The sequence below is a fragment of the Topomyia yanbarensis genome, chromosome 1 (genome assembly GCF_030247195.1).
Source record: "Topomyia yanbarensis strain Yona2022 chromosome 1, ASM3024719v1, whole genome shotgun sequence".
In the NCBI taxonomy this organism is placed as follows: Eukaryota; Metazoa; Arthropoda; class Insecta; order Diptera; family Culicidae; genus Topomyia; species Topomyia yanbarensis.
Window position 1 is genome coordinate 71,750,687 of NC_080670.1, and position 21,968 is coordinate 71,772,654.

Consider the following 21,968-nt stretch of genomic DNA (forward strand, 5'->3'; position numbering starts at 1 on the left):
TGATTATTTAATAAATATGTATTAGATGTATTATACATATTTTATTTCACTTCATTATTCATAATCCAAACAGCTCCAATTTTTGTGGTCTATAAGGTATTAAAGCGAGATTTGTATTGCTTCTTGTGCGAAAAATCCGTTTTAATGCCTTATACACTACCACTCCCAAAATCACACAGTTCAATATTGAAAGGCGGTCTTAATTGCGCTTATTGATTTATAAATGCTTTGTAACATAAAACTCATAAGAAAATAATATAAATTTCATGAGGACAACATTGAAATCTTTAAAGTGATTGATTATCAAGTGAAGGATCCAGCACATTCCGAGTGCAAAACACGTTAAAATCAAGTGTTTGGCTATTGAAATGATTGTTCGTTGATAATAGATTAATCTAAAGTTTTTGGCATATGGATTTCTTATGATTTATATTATAGCACAGATTCAAGTGCGAAACACTTGACAATAACGTGTGTATTATTTTCAGTGTTATTGTTGCTGTGCTGATCAGATATACCATTCCGATAGAGCTGTGGCACGAGCAGTACGGCTATGTAACACTGCTTGTTTTTCCTGACTACAAGATCCCATTCACAAAAAAATAATTAGTATTCTGGTTGCAGTTGAAAACTAGAAAATTCATCCAGCGATAATCGTATTTTATCTTATTCTATACATTGGAATCGTGTCGGAAATAGTACGCATTATTTGTACAATGTTGCACTATGATGTGCTTGACTTAATGACGATAATATTGTAAGTTTACCTTCTACACAATCACTACACCAGCTCAAACCATTTTCTAGTTTAGATCCGCTGAAGAGAATGTTTGTAACTTGATTATCGTTCTTAATATCTTTAACAAATCTTAGAAAGTGGTCATAACCAGTTACATGATGTACTTTTACCATCTTTGCCACAAACAGAAATCTATTCACACGTTTCAATGCTCAAAGTGATACGGCTTTCAGTTAATCATACAAAATGATAACAGTCCAACTCTAAAGACATTGAATATCTGAATATAAAGACTCGCCATTTTAATCGTTTGTTTACCATTTATCTGTCAGTGTCATTCCAATCGAGCACTATAGATACTATATTCATAGTTAGGCGGACTCAAAAACCGGAAAACTGGCAGCTCTTATTTCAGGAAGAAAACACTGGCATCCCATGCAAATGTTCAAGCTCTAGCTTAACAGTTTTATTGTTGACGATGTTAGTAAGAACTTTGCATGTACGAATAGCAATACGAATTTGAAGATATGTGGTTTCATATTTTTGCGAACATCTCCTGGTGATACACAAAAAAATATTGTTTATTTTTGTTTCTCTACGCTCGATAACACAAGGAGAGTAAAATAATCATCACCATAATCACAATACCTTTTCCATATACATCCGAAAAGAACATGTTATGTGACGTCATGCTCGATTGGTTCCGGCATTTGACATGTTCGATTGGCTCCGCTCAGTGTCTCCGCCTAACTATGAATATAGTAACTGTAATCGAGCACGAGAACTGTCAATCAAGATGGAGAGAAAGGTGGGAACATTTGACACTTTTGAGTACTCAAAATAATCCACACGTTAATGCTACGTGAAAACATATGTGATATTCATCCACGGCACTTTTCACTTAACACTTACGTGGATCCCAGGTAAACCAGAATGAACTCATGAACTTCATCGGATTTTTTCTCGTAATACTTACGTGACTTTTCACGTAGCCTTTACAAAATATTTCAATAGAACCTATGTGATGTGCCAGTAATCTTTACTAAAAAAACTTTGAACATTTGTTCCACCGGAGTATCATGTAATACTTACGTGATTTCCACGTAAGTTTTACAAAGTATTTTTGTAGAAGTTATTTGATGTATTTGTAAATTTCATCAGAGAACATGTGTGAAAAGTAAGTGATATTGCATTGAATTTTACCTTTTGTGTGGTAAGCAATATTGTTAACGATTTTTTATTCTGGTTGCAGCTGAAAATCGAAATAATGTGCTTACGCCTTTCATTCATCGCCTGTTTCCAGCGCCTATATTGAAAATGGGAGATGAATAACAGGCGCAAGTCTACATATTCCATTTTCAACTGCAACTAAAATAACTGCATTTTTTTCCAAATATTTTACTAATTGGAAATCATAATTAATATTACAACTACTGAAATAAATATAAACAAAAAAGACATTAAACTAGTATATAGAATTTGATTACAACAAATTGATATGTTGGTACGATCTGCAAATTTAGGCAAAATTATGTGATTGGATTTCTTTAGCAAATATAATACACAGAGATTATATGCTCCTGTGTAAGATGTTTATTTGTTTGACATTTATACTACCTTTAATCACAAGCCAATGTCATGTGCATAAGGACCCAACAAACACGAGGAGCTGAACTATAAGTCTACTTGCTGATTAAAAGCAAATTAAAGGCTGTTTAAGCTGAATAATACTTTCGCTGAAATATTTAAACATTAACAGTTTATTCAGCCTATTTAATCTTCAGTATTCGCCACTTCAAACTAGGCTGAACTATACTACTAACAAATGTTGCAGCGACAGCATTAATGCTATTATTCAACCATCTTAATTAGACTGAATTACGAGTTGAATAAATGATGCTGTTACCAATACTATTACCTTTAATCATTAAGCTGCACTACATGTCTTCAAAAGGTTGATTCTACCTATACATTTGCTCTTATACCACCTTTGACTTTTAGCTGAATTATGTGTTTAACAAATGGTAACCGACCTGGGTTCGAGTCCCAATACACGCACATTATTTTTTTTTACTTTCAAGTGAAATACTTCTCACTTAGAACCCTTTTCTTATTCTATTATTTTATCGTAAGTTGGGATTCGAACCCAAGCCAACTAGATTCATTCAAATCTATAAATGGCTTGTGTAGTCTTTGTACAGACTATTCAGCAGCCTAGACTTTTCGGTACATCGGTGAAGTCTTAAGCATTCGATGCATGCAAGATTGGTGCAGACAGTAAGGTAAGTGCTTAGTACTCAACAGGTTGCTGGTTCGGATCCAGGAACATGATATGACTTCCAACAAGGTAATACAATTTTTTCTCTAATTGTAACTTAACACTAATAAAGGAAATGGCTTCCAAAGAGATTGATAGCGTTGTGTAACTTGAAATAAATGTCTTTTTTAATAATTTTTCTATGATAATTTTCTCAGCTGAATAGCGGTAACGAAAAGGTTTATTGATGAAGCTGAACTGTGGCTTTCTTCAGGCTGTATACATGCTGAAGAATTGTTCTTTAATGTGTCTTAATCAGACAAGCTGAATAAATTCTCCAAATCCCGGATATTTAAGGGTGGAATAAACGATATATGATTACACGTATACCTACAATGTTCAGCTAGAGCTGAATAAAGCAACTGTTAAAGCGTTTAAAAAACCACGAAATGTTTGTTGGGGAATCCTTCTGATCATGGAACAAATATACGATATGGGTAGTATGATTCAGAATGCCTAAATGGTGGCATGTCAAACTAATGAACTACTATGTGCTGGAGACAAAATGCTAAACCCATGAATGTAGCTCCAGTGTATTTGTAGTCCGGTATACTACCAATACCACCCCTTGCTTGACTTGTGTAACTACTAAATACCAATCGGATCCTAATGCAGTAAATCCAGTATCACTTACATTCTGAAGTCATTTAAGGTAGTTATCGGGATTACTGATATATTCCCTGATCGATGGCTGGGAATGCGTCGGTAGACAACAGTTGCTGATTCAAGCTATGTTACAGTATCCCGTTTAAATAGATCAATAATGTGTATCAAAGTGCTCTCTATTCCTAGTTGATGGATAGGATATGCATCTGGAAGAATGAAAAGGCAATGATGATTTTGGAAGTACAAAACAATAACAAATTATAATTACATCGGATAAAATCTTCGGTGTTCTTAAAGTTGTACCTACAGATCTTTATCGACTATTTTATTTTCAACTCATCGTTATCTGCTATGATCTCGTCAGTTTCGTTCAGTAGAATGTTGCCCTTCACTGCCGCTAGAAGCATAACTGTCCCATGTGATATGGGAATCCCTATACACATGAGACAATTATGCGTAGAGCAGCAGTTTAGGCAGTTGTTTTTGAACGAAGAATCTTCTGAGCTTCGCGACTGGGACATGAACAACAATGGTTTCTTTTCCAGAATCTTTTTCTTGACATTGGCCAACATAAGAAGTATGTTCAAAAAGTTAAGGATGACTGTTTCCTCATTGAATTGCCTGGAATTTGTGGAAAAAATAAGCGCAATTTTTGGAATCTCAGCATATGAAAAAAGCGATTCGGATCTTACGTCGCATTTGATATCATGGACACTGACGCAGTGCAGTTTCGGATATTATGACGCATAAAAACAGCGTCATAATGTCCAAGGGTAAATCATCCCAAAATAATGTGCATCATAATGTCCCATCGTAATATCTAAAATAAATAAGGCCGGAAGTTATGCTAGTGCCACAACGTCCGAAAATCGTACTACGTCATAATGTCCAAGAAAAGTAAAACGCACATCATATTGAGATGCTAAGCGCAGAGGTACTGTCATAAAGTTCTGGATTTAATGAAGCACTCATAGTTTCGGACATTACGACGCATGCAACTTTGCCATAAGATCATAAAGAGGGTTGCATCATAATGTCTGGGATATTATGACGCACAAGGCTACGTCACAATATCCGAAAATGCATGTGACTCATAAGATATGGAACTATTTTTGACGCGTTTTTTCCGTATCTTATGACTCAGTTGAAATATTGAAGAACTGTAACAGTTTCTGAGATGATGCATAACTACCTAAAATCGCAAGTCAGTCCCATGTAGATAGGGAACCCCATAGAACTTGGGACTGACTTATGTTATGGGCAAATAAGTACTGGGTCATAATGTCCTAGGACTTTAAAATGCAAATCCGCCGTTCGAAGCGCAAGCAGACTTGTGATCCACTAGTTTGCCTAGTATACTCAAACAAAGAGGCTATGGTTGGTTTATGTTCAGACAGCGATGTTGTACATCCACATTACTGCCGTGATCCGCATAACAGTCCCACGTGCTATGGGTTTTCTATGCAGGTGGGACTGTTATGCGTATCACGGCAGATTAGGCATTGACCATATCGTCGCTGTTGTGCTATCTTATGACAAGCGCCATTTAGCACATTTCGAGAAAAACGATTTGTAAAGTTTGAGATTGAATATCTTGAAATTTATAAATAGTAGAAACTATCCAGAGAAGACAATTTATGCTTCTATCTATTCTGTTCTAAATTCTCAAATATTACGAAGATTTATAAATAATAGAAACTATCCAGAGAAGACAATTTATGCTTCTATCTATTCTGTTCTAAATTCTCAAATATTACGAAGATCGGTTGACTATATTGAGAGTTGTTGCTAAAAATGTGAACAAAAGTCACACTCAGACGTATCATAGGTGTGTATTGATGACAAAATTTGTATGGCGCATCAATTTTAAACTTGGTTTAATTTGGTCTAGAAACAATCGATGCGATGCATTTTAAAGAAAACTGCCCAAGGAATCTAGAAAATAATAATTTTTGTATACAGTTTTGCCAAACATGCAATATTTCCAGTTGAAAAGGAAAAATGCATTTTTCTCGCTATACATATAATAAAAATAAAGTAAAAAAAGTATTCACAATAGATCTTTAGGGGTGTGCGGGTTAAGGCATATTCTGATGCAGATTAGTACCGTGAGTTAATATCTCAGTCCTTTTTCAATTTTTTGGCCCGAAACTATTGAAAAAAACATTTTTTAGTTTGTTTCCTTTTATAACAATAACAAATCCAAACCCATGCGACTTGCACGACCCTATAGGTTGCCTTATCAGATCTACCATAGTTTGCAGATGAAACTTGGGATGGCAGGTTGCTAGCGGATTGACAAAGTACCAGATCATGCTGTGTGGGGTGCTGTCCCGGTTAACAATGAGGCGAACGAGATATTTGCAGATACGTCATTTAGTAGGACAACTGTCAGTTTACTGGTTGAGTTTAATTTGTTTTTTTTTAAATTTAAAAATCATAAAAGAATAATTATGGTTTAAGAATGATATGAGTGTACTCGTAAGGACACCCGCTACCAATACATATGAAAAACTGGCACAATTTTTCCAAATTAAAGATCCCTATTGGCGATTTGCGGCAAAACCAAAATTAGTCATGCGACACCTATGATTCAGCTCATGAACTGGCAAAGTGATACAGTTTGCTTTTGACGTAGGACTTACGTCTTTCTTTACTATACTGGGTGTCATTTCAAAATTTTCAAAACGGATGCGTTACGTACACTTTGAACCTTAATAACTTTTCTCCTACTAAAGGAATTACTAATATTGTTTCATAAATCGAAAGGAAAACGTTCAACGCTTGCTATTGATACCTTTTTTGCTATGTAAAACTTGTTTAAAAAGTTCAAAAACTACTTTTAATGCGAATCAACATTAATGCTAGAACCTATAAATATGGGTGTCACAGTTTTTCTTAAAGCCAGACGTGTCTAAGCCACAGAGCAGAAAACACGTACGTGTGCTGTTCAACGAGAAGCTGCCAAACCAACCAAATCATAGCTACTGCCTTATCGTTGCCAACCAAGAACTGTCGTCGCCCTGCGTGAAATTCATCGCTCTCAGAAGTGGACAGAGTTACTAATTCGCAAGCTGCTCTTCCAGTGCCTGGTCTGTGAGATTGCACAGCATTTCAAAACCGATCTACTCTTCCGGAGCTCAGCCGTAATGGCCCTCTAAGAAGCCAGCGAGGCCTGCCTGGTTAGTTTGTTGGAAGATACCAATCTGTGCGCTATCCATACCAAGCGAATAATCATCATGCCGAGCGGGAAACGGCGAAATAATATTCACAACAAACGGTTCTTATTAGGACCACAAAATCGTTCTCAGAAGAATTACAATTGAAATTTCCATTTCGTGCTTTGGAAAATAACTTCCCTCTTATCGGGCTAGTTATTTGTATAATAATATCCGAAAAATGTACGATAAAACTAATAAACTGACCAATTGGACGGAAGCAAGAAAATACCTACAAAAATTTGAGTCAGAAAAGTGACATTGACGGAAAAATGCTTCGATCGTTTCTAAGTGTTTGGCAGCTGAAGTTGCCGATTTGTTTTCCAACGTCAATTATTTGCGCTGTGCTGTACGGAACCAACAGATTTTTGCGCGATTCGTTGGGAAATAATTAAAACAATTGTGTTGTAGATTCCGTAGATTTTACCGTAAATTTTGATTGATTTTGTAGAAGCATTAATTAGCCTGCTTTGGTTGGTGGTTTTTGCAAATCTTTCAAGAACATTAGTGAATGTGGCAACCCTGCTACTAAGCGAAAGCCACACCAAAAAGAATGATGAAAATATTTCCATTTGTCGCACAAAAGGATGGACTTCCATCTGCACTAAGAAGTTTATAAAAGAGATCGCATTGCGATATACAATGCTCATTCGATGTGAGCTGCGAAAGGGGAATGTTCGTGTATGTACGCAGCAGAAGCGAATTCGGGCAAGGTTCGAATCGTTAGAAAGGATTCTCGTCTGGTATCACCAACAATAGTTATTTGCAAACCGTTCTTTTTAGGATGAAAACATAATGGAGAAAGAATTGAATTAGAAAGTTCCATTTAATAACTTGGATTGAGTTTACGCCTGTCAAGTCTGCTGTACTTTATCAGTGACACATGTAAACCAATGTTTATCGAATTAATCTACAAACCCGTAGGTTTTTGCAAATCTTTCAAGAACATTAGTGAATGTGGCAACCCTGCTACTAAGCGAAAGCCACACCAAAAAGAATGATGAAAATATTTCCATTTGCGCACAAAAGGATGGACTTCCATCTGCACTAAGAAGTTTATAAAAGAAATCGCATTGCGATATACAATGCTCATTCGATGTGAGCTGCGAAAGGGAAATGTTCGTGTATGTACGCAGCAGAAACGAATTCGGGCAAGGTTCGAATCGTTAGAAAGGATTCTCGTCTGGTATCACCAAAAATAGTTATCTGAAAACCGTTCTTTTTAGGATGAAAACATAATAGAGAAAGAATTGAATTAAAAAGTTCCATTTAAGAGCATGTTCAGGAGTGTTTCAGTTTTAGATTTAAAATTTTGACAGTTCTATAATATAAAGCTGAAAATTCTAAAACTGGAACTTTCTGTCCCCAGCAGCAGTTTTAGCGGGTGTTCTATTCAGTTTAAAATTCATGTCTCGCCATGCCTTCAGCGTTACTGCATTCAAATTTATTTTCCCCCAGTCTATCGGGCCTAAGTGTCTGTGCTGAAAACTTTGCATGTATTTAAAGCACAGTTCTAAACGTGTTTTATAATCAGCAACAAATAGAATGGCGTCGTATAATAGTTTTAAATTTTGAAACAAAACTGTTCGAAATAGTAAAACAAAACGCTCTGCTGGGGATGTGAATGTTTCAGTTCCAGTTCTACTTTGAAACTCCTAATAACTTGGATTGAGTTATTATGGCATGTTCAATTCTTCTGTACATGTACCAGTGATTCATATAAGCAAATGTTTATCAAATTAATCTACAAACCCGAAGGTTTTTGCAAGTCCTAGAAAATCAGTGAATGTGGCAATCTCATTCGACATGAAATTTCCAGTAAACATTCATTCAAAAAGTGCATTGGCTCAAATTATCCATGAATGTCATATGATATGCCCAAGTTTAGTCCTACGTCAACACCGCGGTTATGTCCCGGACATTACCCACTCCTAGTTTTTTTCACCCGTAAGTGAGTCGTAGCTTACAATAAAATCTTCATTATCTTCTCGGAAAAAGCTTACCACTGCCAAAATATGAGTAAGAAATTTAGTTTTATTTGCAATTATTCTGAAATTACAGCCATTTGCAACTATTTCACTCATACATTTCTTCGAAATGTAATCGGGGTATTATTGTGGTTATAAAAAATCGTTCCATAAATAAAGTTCCAACTCGAAACCGAGACCCAATCAGTACCAATGTCAAACTCCTTCATATTTTGAACTACGTAGGAGAGAAGGATCGGCTGTGCACTTTCCTATTAGCCGGATATATTCTTTCCTCGCCTGATCTGGAGAGTTTCATGAATTTACACCATCTCTTGAAGGTTTAGCTTAACTTAGGACGAACGGGAAATGCTGTTGCGGCGGCTACGGTGCTCAACAAATTACATTTCGAAACAGCGCGTATATAGCTCTGCGAATAATATTAGAAACCACTATGTTTTACACTCATTTCGCAAGATGTTTACTCATCATCTTATAAAATGATGCTTTTCCTTCATTTTCATAAACCATTATCAACAAATTGATCGGTAATTTGGTGTTTAAACGTCATTTTTTACCAATGTTTACAGAAAATATATGCACTATGACGGAACAGAATAAAACCAGCAACACTTTCCTTCCAGCGCTATCTGCGAGCGGTTTCAACGTAGAATCGCCAATAGAAATACGTCAAATTTCTGCTCGATTGGATACGTCAAACGCGTCTTGGCCGCACTCTAATGTCGTTTTCGCTTGAGGCAGAAACTAACTCAGTTTCGCACCTAACTGCTGTCAAACCGTTTGTTTGAAGCCAGTTTCGAACCTAGGTTATGCGCCACTGAACTGAAAACCGGGTTGGGTTCCAACCTGAAATATATTTTGGGTTCGCTCACACCACCGCTGTTTGGCGAGAACCCAACTCAGTTTCATTAAAAACGTTCGTTTGAAGCAACTAATAACCTGGGTTAGTTTCTAGGTTCTCAATCGAAAACGACATAACTAGAGTGCTCTAGGTTTGACTGGGTGACAGCGCGCCGCGGTGAGGCCAAAGACGATGTTTTAAATGTAGACACCCGGAGAAAAAAAAGTAAATTTGACTGTGCGGTTTCCTCCAATACCGAATGCGACTCTCGAGTCTGATGTCCATTTCCAGGTGTAACGATCGTTTATGCCGTTCCGAATGAAAAACACCTTTTATTGCGCCCGGTTATGTGAATATAATCTTTCTAAAAGGCGAAATAGATCACGCATTCGACGTCTTCAACCACTAACCCTCTCACTGCCACATATATGTCGCAACCAGAATAAAACTATTGGCATGTTGAAAGACTTGCAAAACAAAATCTCGCTCCGACTCAGATTTATGCCACAGCATCCCTGATCAGCATCCGTACCTCTGTCGATCATGACACATGACATAACACATCATGACACATCATAAATAAAACGATCCGATTGAATCTTACCATTTCAAGCGGAGTGTCCGTAATTTTTTCATCTACCACTCTATGTTCAATTTTCTCCTCCTGCATCTTTGACGTCTACGGATCATTGTCAACAAAACAGTTTACTATCCGAAGGCTGATTACTGATTGCAAGAAGTGAAATATGAATTCCGGAACGTTTTCGTTTGTTTGTTTTTTGATTGTAAATTTTACCAAGCTGGCATCGAATATTTCCAAGGCTAATCCGTATCTGCTCACTCAAGTTGATTCTATTTTAAAGAAAAAATTTTAATATAAAAACAAGTTAACATTATAGTTTTTTACCATCAAATATCCCAATACATGTTTCGTTATAGAAGTTACATCTGAGAGCAGCTCTTCCAGGCAGGTTATTTTGAATAGACGCCATCTTCCTTTCATACATCACAGAATGAACACAGAACTTGGTTGTCAAAATGAATTTAAGCGAGAATGTGATTTTCACATAAAAGAGATGGGACAACTGCAATGAAAGTAATGTGCGCTTCATTTCATATTCATTGAGAATCCGGTGATTGTTACCTTTGTCAGATAAACTGAAGTGAAAAAGCATATTCTTGAAGTTATAGCACGTAGCATTAACGTGTCGATTATTTTGAGTGTAGTATTATTCTTGCAAAATAAAGCATGCCGTGTCAAAAAATGCGGACGAACATGGTCAGGCGATTTAAAAAGTTTGACGTTTGACTCAACTCGCCTGTGCTAATTGCCCCTAGGAACAAATGCAATTTGCGAATGCGATTTAAAGGCAATTTCAATACTTAGACAAATTTTCTGGCGGCTGATATGGACTTGTTTTTTTGCGTTTTTCAAACATGGCGGTTCATGTTTGGTTTAAGCTTAAAATTGTTTTTTGAACAATTGGTGTGTTCTCACTTGTATTTTGTTTGCGCTAGACAAAACCAACGAATGTAGAAAATTGTGGAATCGTGTCTAGGTATAGTAGAACAAGATCTCTGACCTAAAGTCTTAATGAACGTCAGATTGTGATAAGTTATGGTGCGCAATACCAATTTCACCTTTGATTCTTCCTATAAGTTGGTGGTGATTACCTAGTATACTGGTAAATATATGTCAGTAGATAACAAATCCGAAAATAAGTATTATTTTTAATTTTCATATTAGGCAATTAAGGGCGATTAAATGGCGCGTTTCGTGGGAGATTTGGGGGCGATTTAAGGGCGGGTTGGGCGGCAAAAAAATGACGGCGGCAAATTGCCCAAATGTTGCATTTGAAATAGCCCCCTAATTGCCAGCAATTTGCTGGCAAATTGAAAGGCAATTAGCGCATCCGAGTTGCCAAATAGTCCCCCGTTAGCCAGTAACTTGCCCTTTTGACTGGGTGGCGGCCGGGGCCTTTGAAGTAAACATAAACATCCGAACGAGCATCCTGATTCTTTGGCGCACGATGAAAAGCATAGTTGGAACCTGTGTACATTTTTCACGACCTGTCAAGCACCCGTACATTCACGCTCTGCTAAAAATGTCTCATGTCCAGGGTTGCCACTATTTTTCAAAGGAAATCTGGCAGTTCAAATAAAAATGTCTAGCAAAATCTGTCACTGACAACGACCTCAAAGTCATCGAAATTTGGTATACATTTTGGTCTTCATAGAATATTAATCGATTTTTGTTTGGGAAAATATGATCCAGATTTCCAAAATTTGAGCGTAACAGTCTTTATAATTTAAAAATCTGGCAGAATAAAAGGTCCCAAGCAAGCAGAAGTTCGGATAATACTTAAAAGTTCACATAAAGTTCTTAGCGAACTTTCAAGCTGCTTCAGCTTTAATGGAACAGAAAGCTGCTTAAGCCCCTATTAGTGCACAAAAGGTATCACAAAATTACTTAAAACGGGAAGCTTATGCAACTCCCATATACGCTCTTTGGGTTGCTTGGGGTTTGTCTTTTTGCTAGAAGCTTAAAAAAACTCTAGCTGTGACAGATAAATCTGGCACAATAGCATTCCTTCTGGGGTGTAATGTGAAATTCAGAATATCTGGAAAAATCTGGTAAAATTCACAAAATCTGGCAAATTGTCTGGTTTGAACAAATGTCTGGGAATATGGGAAAAATCTGGAAGATTACAGATAAATCTGGAACATTGGCAACGCTGCTCATGTCTTAAACTGGTTAGGCTGTTCGCAACGCTGATGTATTCTATATAGGATGTTCTATTTTACATCACCGTCTAAAACAGACCGATCGCAACTCACTGAGACGTCCAAAAAATTGTTTCAAAATCGTTCAACACGGGTCCAACGATGGACGTTTGTTGAACGGTTATTTGGACGTTGTCCAATTTGGTCCAACGAACGTCCTTCATTGGACGATTTTGAAACCAACCGTTCTTAGAGGGAATGCTGAGATGCAGTTCTATTTTTCGAGCAGTTTTTTGGATCAGATTTAAAACAGCTCGACTATTCTGTTTTAAATTTTCCACAATTTAAAACACAAGTGCCAAGTAACCATAAGCATTAAGCCATTGCACTCTATTGGCTATACATTTGGACTAATGTTGCATTGAAACTCTATTACAGTATTAACAATGCAATAAAGCTCTATATAAGCATCAATAATGCTTACCTGCACAGCCGACATATAGCATTATCACTTGCTCTATATGCGTATATAAAGCTTACATGTACATGCTTCAAGGATCTTTAAAGCATGTAAGCTTTACAAGTGCATTTAGTGCCATTATAGAGCAAATAAAAAGCCGATATAATGCTACTGTAATACTGTGGGTTTAATTTGTTATGCAACTTTTCTTGAAGATTATATTCAGCATATTTCATTTCAATCGAACATATGCAATATAGTCCAGGGAGCAAACGCAGCGCACTTACCGTGAAGGACGAGGCAAGGTACCTTAGTTCGAGACTTACAAAAGGTAATTTTCGTAAAACATTCGTATCATGTGAAAACGAAAACCCATTAAGGATATTCATTACAATGTATTAGAAGAGAATCAATTACGGTTTACACAGAATATTTTATTTAAAATTTTATCTCATCATACCGAAAGCACAGAGAACAGACGTCCATCTTCAGCATTCAACTTGTGTAAAATCTCTAACGGTTTCGAAGGTAGTTTGGATATCTAAACCAGGTGCGCTACTGTCGTCATGTTTTTTGTGGCTGAGTGCGACAGAATTGACAGCGGTTATTCCTCTACCCAGTCAAACTAGTCCGGAACCGATTCGGACTTCCAGCATGAATTCCAGCTCAAATGCGTCAACCGATAGAGTCGGAATCGGTTGTTTTCTTTGAGCTAGATTCCATGCAGAATCCATCCAGGATTTCGAACCGGTTCCGGAATCGATTTGACGGATAGTTGGGATAGGTTGGTGTGGCGGCGCTAGTGTTTTTAGTATATTAATTCAAATGTTTACACACATTTTTTAAATATTTTTGTTCGATCATGGATGTCTGTTCTGTGTGCCGAAAGGAAACAAGAAATGGTTTAAAACCATGGCGGACAATGACAGCCAACCGAAGCTTTTTAATTGCATTAGTAGTGCCAATATTGGGCTTTCAAACTTGACATTTGCACGCTGGTGCTATATATCAGCATTAGTACTGCAGAAACGAGCTGTCAATCTCTGCACAGTAATAGCACTATATTTTGCCTTTTCTGGCATAGTATCAGCATTATATTAGTATTTAGGGCTTCACGACTCTTTAAGACAGCTTTATATGTGGATCTATGCTATTTTATAATGCTTATTGGTTACTTGGGTGAGTTTGCTCCCTGGACTATATTACATATCAACGCTTTTTTTGTGAACAGGGCGATACTTACAAATGTAAACATAAGGCTTTTTTCATACATGCGAATGAGGGCTTTGAAACGCAACAAATTAACCTAAAAATTTGGATTCTACAATATTGCTGTAGTTTAACTACAGCAAAAAATACAACGGGCGAAACTGTATTGTTGTTTGTTTATTTAAAGTGTCGCTCTCCACGCTCCCTGCAAACAAACAATACTTATTTTGCTAGCAGTTTAGAGGCGAAACTGTTTTGAAGTAGAATACTTCTATCGTTTCAATATGGGGGTCCCTTTTCAAAAAATTCTGCTGAGATATTTTCCCAGTCTTCAAATGCGATTAACTTCCGTTGTACTGATCGAAATCGCTATATTTTTGCACTATCTGATCGGAAATATGTGCACGTATATTGTATTTGATCCCGAAAAATGTACGTCTATTGTAGATAACGAAAATGATGTAATTTGTAATGGTGGTAATTATCTGCGCTGATTGGTCCGTACAATTCAACCAAGCAGCGAGCGTTGTTAGGACTGCCTCTTTTTTATCAAATGAACTTCGCCAGGTATAAAAACGGCACATAAGAGAAAATTCGTTAGTTTGCTTTCTGACTTCGTAGCAGCTGCTACGTTTTGTGTCAGCTTAAACTCTTCGGTTATTCAATGACTGCCGCTAGGCATCATTCCATCCAATGATGCACAGGCGTGGCGCGATCAGCGCACATCGCAGAAAAAGCAGAATGCGCGTGCGAAGGGGTGGTTGAGTGCGAAAGACCCAAGTTATTGCTTCATGGGATCTACAAGTTTTCATAGATAAACTAACTAAATGTGGTTTGAACAGATACGAAGTACTTCGATTTTTACTGTCGAACCTATGCTGGTGGCATGACGAGTACAACTTCGACGGCTATCGCTTCGATGAGATTACTTCAATACTGTACCACTCACGTGGTATTGGCGATTGTGGTTCACACATTGACCATCGGCGCCGAATGAAAAACGCATTGGCATATCGCACGATCATGCATCGGTGGGCGATAAAACAATTTATTCCTGACTGATGGATAAGGATATGTACACAAATATGTTCACAACTTCAGCACCGAACATGATCATCGATCGCGGGATAAGTCTACGCCACCATTGGCACTTGGTCGATGACAAGATGTTGAAATACTGATTCCTTAACGATTTTGATCGTACCATGAACCACACCGAAGGGTGTTTCCTTTGGCTAGACTGTCTATCGGTGTATGTTAACGCAAACATGAGGACGACAAGGTTGACGTTTTTCAACAGCACAATCTATGGTTCGTGTTCCACTTCCATTACAGCAAAAGTTTCTCCGATTTTCGCATTGGCGTAGATTTGTCCGGCAACTACAAAACAGTGCTCTGCACAGACGATGAACAGTTTACAAGATTTGACAGGATTGATAAGAATGTAGGGCATCGTACATTCCAGGAAGGATGGGCGGACAGGAGAAATATGCAAATTTTATTTCATCGTGAGATCATTTTGGAAGCGATAGTTGTCTAGTTCAAGTTGGCAGGGAAAAACAACTGGGCGATTCGGAATGATATTTGTTGTTTGCATAGAGAGTAGAATTTTGTTTTATCACAGAGATAATAGTTATTAATATATTGTGATTAATTACAATTAGTAAATTGTTTGAATAAACGTTTTTATCTATGGAATCTAACAGCAGTACTCATTTTGTCATTACGGTAATGGACCTTCAGTACAGATGTTAAGATTAGGATAAATTTTTATGGGTTTCAGTAGTAGGATAGATAGTCTGTACTATTGAAATATAGCTTTAGAAATAAGCGGATAAATTTTTGTCGCAGCGTATTGTTGGTTATTCAGATGGTCAGAGGGTTATTCTCGTGCCCACGAGCCCAAGCCCAAAAATCTAGTGATTCTTGGCATTATGCTGCATTATGAATGCATTGAAATAATTTTTAGAACGAATCTATCGCTTTCTATCAAGCGAAATGAAGATGAAATACCAGCAGCAGCTCAAATTTTGTTGCTATCTAAATGCTATCATACGTTTATCGTCAGGTCCACGCGATCATACTTACCATACATTCAGTTCCAAAACATGTTCAGGTATGAATCGTTCATAGTGACTATCAAGCTTGCAGACATATTGATTATAATCTCTAGAAGAAGCAAAGTACTTCTCCCTATTGAGCAGAATTTATTAATGATATGAGATAAACAACTATTCGGTCAAAACCCATTCCGGAACCGGTTCGGAGTTCTGTGTGGATTCCAGTTCAAATCCAACGACCTATTCCGATCAAGCGCGGAATCGGTTGTTGCATTTGAGCTGGATTCCGAATAGTTTGAATCAGTAGAATGTGTTGTGAGTGCACTGGTATTAATCTGCGAAACCAACGAGATTTTCCTGAACAGAAAAATATAATTATTGCGCATTCAGAATAGATATGAACAAATTCAACCAGGACGAAAATTTTATCGCCGGTAAGTTTGGTTCACTTATTATCGGACAAGGACTAGACATCGTATCTGCCTGCATTTCGGGGAGATTAGAGTATTGTTATGGCAATAGTAGGCTTGTTCCAGTACAAGGAAGTTGCTCCGGAGCAAGCAGGACCAAAAAATACTTGATCCTTTTTACTCCGGTTTGCTATCAGAAGGACAAAAAAGAAGAAGACAATACAGGAACGATTTTCTCCGCTTGCTCCGGAGTACTTCCAGTTTCTATTGATACTAGAACAAACCGAGTATAGTCTCAATATTTTGCTTTTTTTAAATTTATGCACTCAAAAAATGTATTGTGCATCTTCTCTGCCGGTTATTAAATTATTTTTTACGGAGTAAAACGATGATTTATATATCTGGACAATCGTCTATGTAGGGCACAGGAAGGTATACTTATACCGTTAGCATAAAAAATATTGGTTGCACCCAAGTTTGGCATTGTGTTTCTATAGTAATCTCAGAATTTTTAATTCATATGCACTGTGCAGTTCTATGTACTAGTTTGGCCAAGGGTTTGCACTTTTAGTCAGAATTGTAAAAAAGTGTTCCTTTGAATCTGATATTTCTACTTGCATGCTCAATTAGAACTTCCCCGGTACGCTACAGGAACTTCCCCGATGCACGACAACTCCGAATTTCTATTACTCCTTAAATGCATGAATTTCGTTTTTCGGGATGGATGCGATATATACCTCTTATAGAGGCTTTATATCACAAAATTCGGTATATTGGCAAATGGCAACAGTATGCGTTTAAGGGTTACATACAGCAGTGTTAAGCTCCTCCGGCATTCGACAGGTGGATCGGTCAGGTTGAGCACCGCTGAAAACTCTACGAATCATGCAATCGGAATATTATCAAATGAGGCTAGCGATATGCATGTAAATCAGATTTTATGTTATTTTAAGAGTAGTGAATTTAAATCATCAACTTGGTAATCGTTATAGTATTTGTTTGTCGTCGAAACTAAGGTGGCCAACAGAGTGGCGATGATAAATTGAGCTGGAGCCAGTACTAACATTAGGATGCAACATTCAAGAAACCTGCTTGCAGCAAATCAATTGGAACCAGTCAATGTAAATGCAAGCAATCGATGCAAATCCGCCAGGCTGTTATTCTGCGTTTTCCCTTGTTTGCTGCAAGCAGGTTTCTCGCATCCTACTATCAGCCTCAACTCCAGCTCAGCTTCACTCGGTCACTTTGCAGTTAGGCTTGGAACCTGACTCATTTTTGTCTCACGCCGAACCACATTCTATTCACTACAGATCAAACTGTGTTCGATTGGGGACAATTGTTTCGGTTTGTCCAATAAGTATTAAATTTTGTTCAACTCGAGTACTATGAAAAGTCAAAAAATAAAATTTGACAGTATGATATTCACTCGGTTTGTTTATAGTCATTAATGAATAATGTACCGCGTTTCACCACTTCATCTGCAGTGTTGCCGATAATTTAATCAGAAATATAGAACACAGTGCTGCCGAAACGGATATTTAGTGTCCCACCATTCTTGATTTGGTGAAAAAAATATTCAACATTCTTGCAATTTTCAATTTTCAAAAAATCATAAAAAAGTCAAGAAAAGTTTTAAAAATCTATTCTCAAGAGAATTGTTCTTAAAAAAATAAACTCTTTTGATTAAAAATAAGAAAAATAGGGGTTAGGTCTGACAAGAAAGGTCTATTGCTGGCAAATTGTAGGGCAATTAGCGCATCCGAGTTGGCAAATAGCCCCCCGCTAGCCAGCAACTTGCCCTTTTTGACTGGGAAAACTAAAACGTGTTGTGAGACACCTGTCTGTCAGGCCTGCAATTACAAAAAGGATGATGGGTTAATTTTTATAAAGGAAGTGAATTTCTAAACGATATTCTTACAGGTAAATACAAATTATTTTGATATGGAATATAAAAGTGATGGTAAGAAATTACTTTTACTTTATTGTGCAATTTGGTAAAGTTATAGTTCATGAAGTTTTGAAGTATTGTAAAACCTACTCTGAATTTTAAAAGGTTATGTTATTTTTGTCATATTGCGACCATGAACGTCCTGCATTACGTCGGAGAATCTATCCGTCCAATAAAGGAAGGATATGCGGTTTTCGCAGCTTTTCTTACTTGCAATAATATCCGCCGAAGTAAAATGAGCTGAACATATAATTTCGGCGCTTACCGGAGAAGTGCAAGAGCTGCTTTCATTTATGACACACTGGATAGGGAATTTTGAAAAAGGTGGTAAAATTTTCGGATGCACCAAAATAGCTCAGGCACGCGTGAACAACACATTTTTTCTTATCTGAAAAATAACCAATGTCAGCGGTTATTAAAACAAAAATATTTAAGTAACGTCAGATTTTTGCAGTTATATCTTTTAAAAATTTCTATAACTTACCTAACGTTTTTCTTGCCGTTTTGGATTCCGTGTTGAAGATATTAGAGAAGGTTTCGTAAATACCCAAAAAAATTCACCGTAGTTTGACGGATGTCAAATTTCCCATCATCATTTTTACATACTTGCCATCTGTGAGTCAATCGCGCTTTGATTCGCCAATGGGAGTTTTCACGTTTTCGAGATCTGTTCATTTTTGTTTGTCACGTCATTTCATGATTAAAATCATCAGCGCCTGGCGGTAGTCATGGTATCTATTACCTACCATCGAAGAATGTGTGCTGAAATGAAACGCTTACAACGTCAGAATACAAACTAACGAATTTTTCTTGTGTTCTCGTTTTATACGCGTCGCAGATCATTCCATGAAAAAGAGGCAGTCCCAGCAACGTTTGCTTTTTGAGCGAACTGTACCAAGCAATCATGGATCAGATAATTACTACTTTCATAAAATCCATTATTTCCGCTATTTTTAGTAATTGTACATACTATCGAATTGGATACAATATTGTTGTACATATTTCCAATCAGATAGCGCAATAATCTTATTTTTTCATTCAGTACAAAGGCAGATATTCACGTTTAAAAAATCGGGTAAAATTCTGGCAGAAAATTTGAAACGGGACCCCTATATTGAAACGTTAGAAGTATTCTACTTCAAAATTTAAAAAACGTGTGTAAACATTGGCATTAATATACGATAAACACTAGCGCCGCCACACCAACCTATCCCAACTATCCATTCCGGAACCGGTTCGAAATCCTGAATGGATTCAGTATAGAATCTTGCTCAAAGAAAACAACCGATTTCGACTTTATCGGTTGATGCATTTGAGCTGGAATTCATACTGGAAGTCCGAACCGGTTCCGGACTAGTTTGACTGGGTAGAGGAATAACCCGTGTCAATTCAGTCGAACACAACCACAAAAAACATGACGACAGTAGCGCACCTGGTTTGGATATCCCAACTTTTAAGTACATACAAACGCGTGTTAACTAAGGGATTTCTTTTACTGTTTGTAATTAGATGTTGAACGTTAGGCTATAGAGTTGTAAGAGAGATCACCCTCGGTGTATTCACAATACATATAGTCTTTTTCAGTCCGTACCTTTTGTACAGTTGGTATTCTTATCTATAAAGTTCGCCCGACGAACATCACGTAGGGAGCGTTCGCAGATGAGTACACTCCTAATTAAAACCTAGTAGTTTTAGCTATACAACAACTCCTTATCCTTTAACAATGTTTTAATTCTTAGATTTGTATAACGAATTTATATCTTATTCATTCGAAGGATTCATTTAAATCTGAAATTTTAACTTAGATGACTATTCTATACTATAAACAAAATCAATATCTGCCTTCGCAGTCCGGAGTCGTTTCGATCTACGCAAAACAGGATTCAGCGATTCCGCCGCCGACGTCACTGATTTTCTCTTCCTGTTAATCTTTGTTCTTTCTGATGTTTCTTCAGGAAATCCCCGGAATTCTTCCCCTCCGCTATCATCTTGTCGTTCCGCAGAAACTTCTCGATCCGTATCCTTCGAAGATACAAATATGTTCGGCCTACGATCGGCATTATCACTCCTTTTGCGTGTTCGAATTTGGGTTCGATGGGCCATCGTACCCACGTTTCCAACGCGTACCTGGAAAATATGTTTTGAGAACCTTTTAATAAACATTGCTTTTAACCATTTAGCATGATGGTGAGGATTACGATTTCTATACCATACTTCATCCCCTTCCATCAGTGAGTCCAGCAATTCATTGGACGTATTCGGGACATACCCACTTTTGTTTTGTGTATTCAAATCATTTGACGTTTTGGATGGAGGCAAAGGTGAAGGTATATCGAATGGTTGTGTTGTTGACAATTGTCTTTTATAAGGGTTTTTTGGATTTAACAGGTGCAAAAGAATTTTTCAGGTATATGAAAATACTAACTCCAATAGAAAATGTCCATCTCTGGTTATGTTGAAATTTCTGTAATTTATCAAAAATAAGTTAATTTGATTCTCCAAATCTAGGTCGACTATTTCTGGCTCAAGTGAATTTTTTTTAAGAACATCTTTTACTGTTCGAACCAATCTTTCCGCCAGTCCATTACTGGACGGATTGTAAGGCGGGCTCTTAAGGACTTTAATACCCCGCCTTTCTAAAAACGCTACGAACGAGTATGAGTTGAAAGGCGGACCTCCATCTGAAAATAATACATCCAGCAGTCCAAAACGAGCAAAACATGCTACTAATTTTTTTAAAACCTTTATACAATCCGTACCTGACTTCATCCATTCAATATCCACCCATTTTGAAAAACTGTCAACTATCAATAAAAACGAATGATGCGCAAAATTAAAAAAAATCTATATGAACCCTGCTGAATGGTCTTGTCGTTGGCGTCCATTGGGACGTAATCTTTTGTTTAGGTATTATCGCCATACTGTTACACGCATCACAATTTGTTACAAATTTTTCAATGTCAGAATTAATACCAAACCAGTAAACTGAACTCCTGGCCAATTGTTTCATTTTAACAATACCTGCATGATCAGCGTGTAACAGTTTTAAAATCATGTTTCGCATTTGCGGTGGAATTATTACTCTCCCCTGATACATTAGACATTCGTTATCGATCTCTAAATCTCTTTGATTCGCCAGAATGTTAACGAAGCGTTTGTCCAATTTCTTTGGCCAGCCATTGCGCATAAAAGACATCACATCTTGCAAAAAGGTATCGTTTTTTGTGAGATCAGGTATTTTCTTGAAATCAATCGGTAATTCTTTACCAAAATTTATGCTTCTAATGAATTCTACATCCAACTTTCTGGGAACTGGTTGCTGTAATGGGAATCTTGAACAAAAATCTGCATTTCCCATTCTCGCAGAAGATCTGTATTGAATTTCAAACTCATAAATAGATAATTCTAAAATGTATCGTTGGAGTCTAGTGACGTAAATGGAATGCTG

At 37.1% G+C, this 21,968-nt stretch overlaps 1 protein-coding gene across 1 annotated transcript in view; it reads right to left on the reverse strand.

The window, feature by feature from the left end:
- Positions 1-1,042, reverse strand: part of LOC131677913 (thioredoxin domain-containing protein 17-like) — an 88,399-nt gene extending 87,357 nt beyond the window's left edge. Inside the window, exon 1 of the mRNA XM_058958016.1 lies at positions 768-1,042. Coding sequence (XP_058813999.1) covers positions 768-912 — 145 coding nt within the window. The 5' untranslated portion in view covers positions 913-1,042. The remainder of the gene's footprint in view (positions 1-767) is intronic.
- Between the last annotated feature and the right edge of the window lie 20,926 nt (positions 1,043-21,968).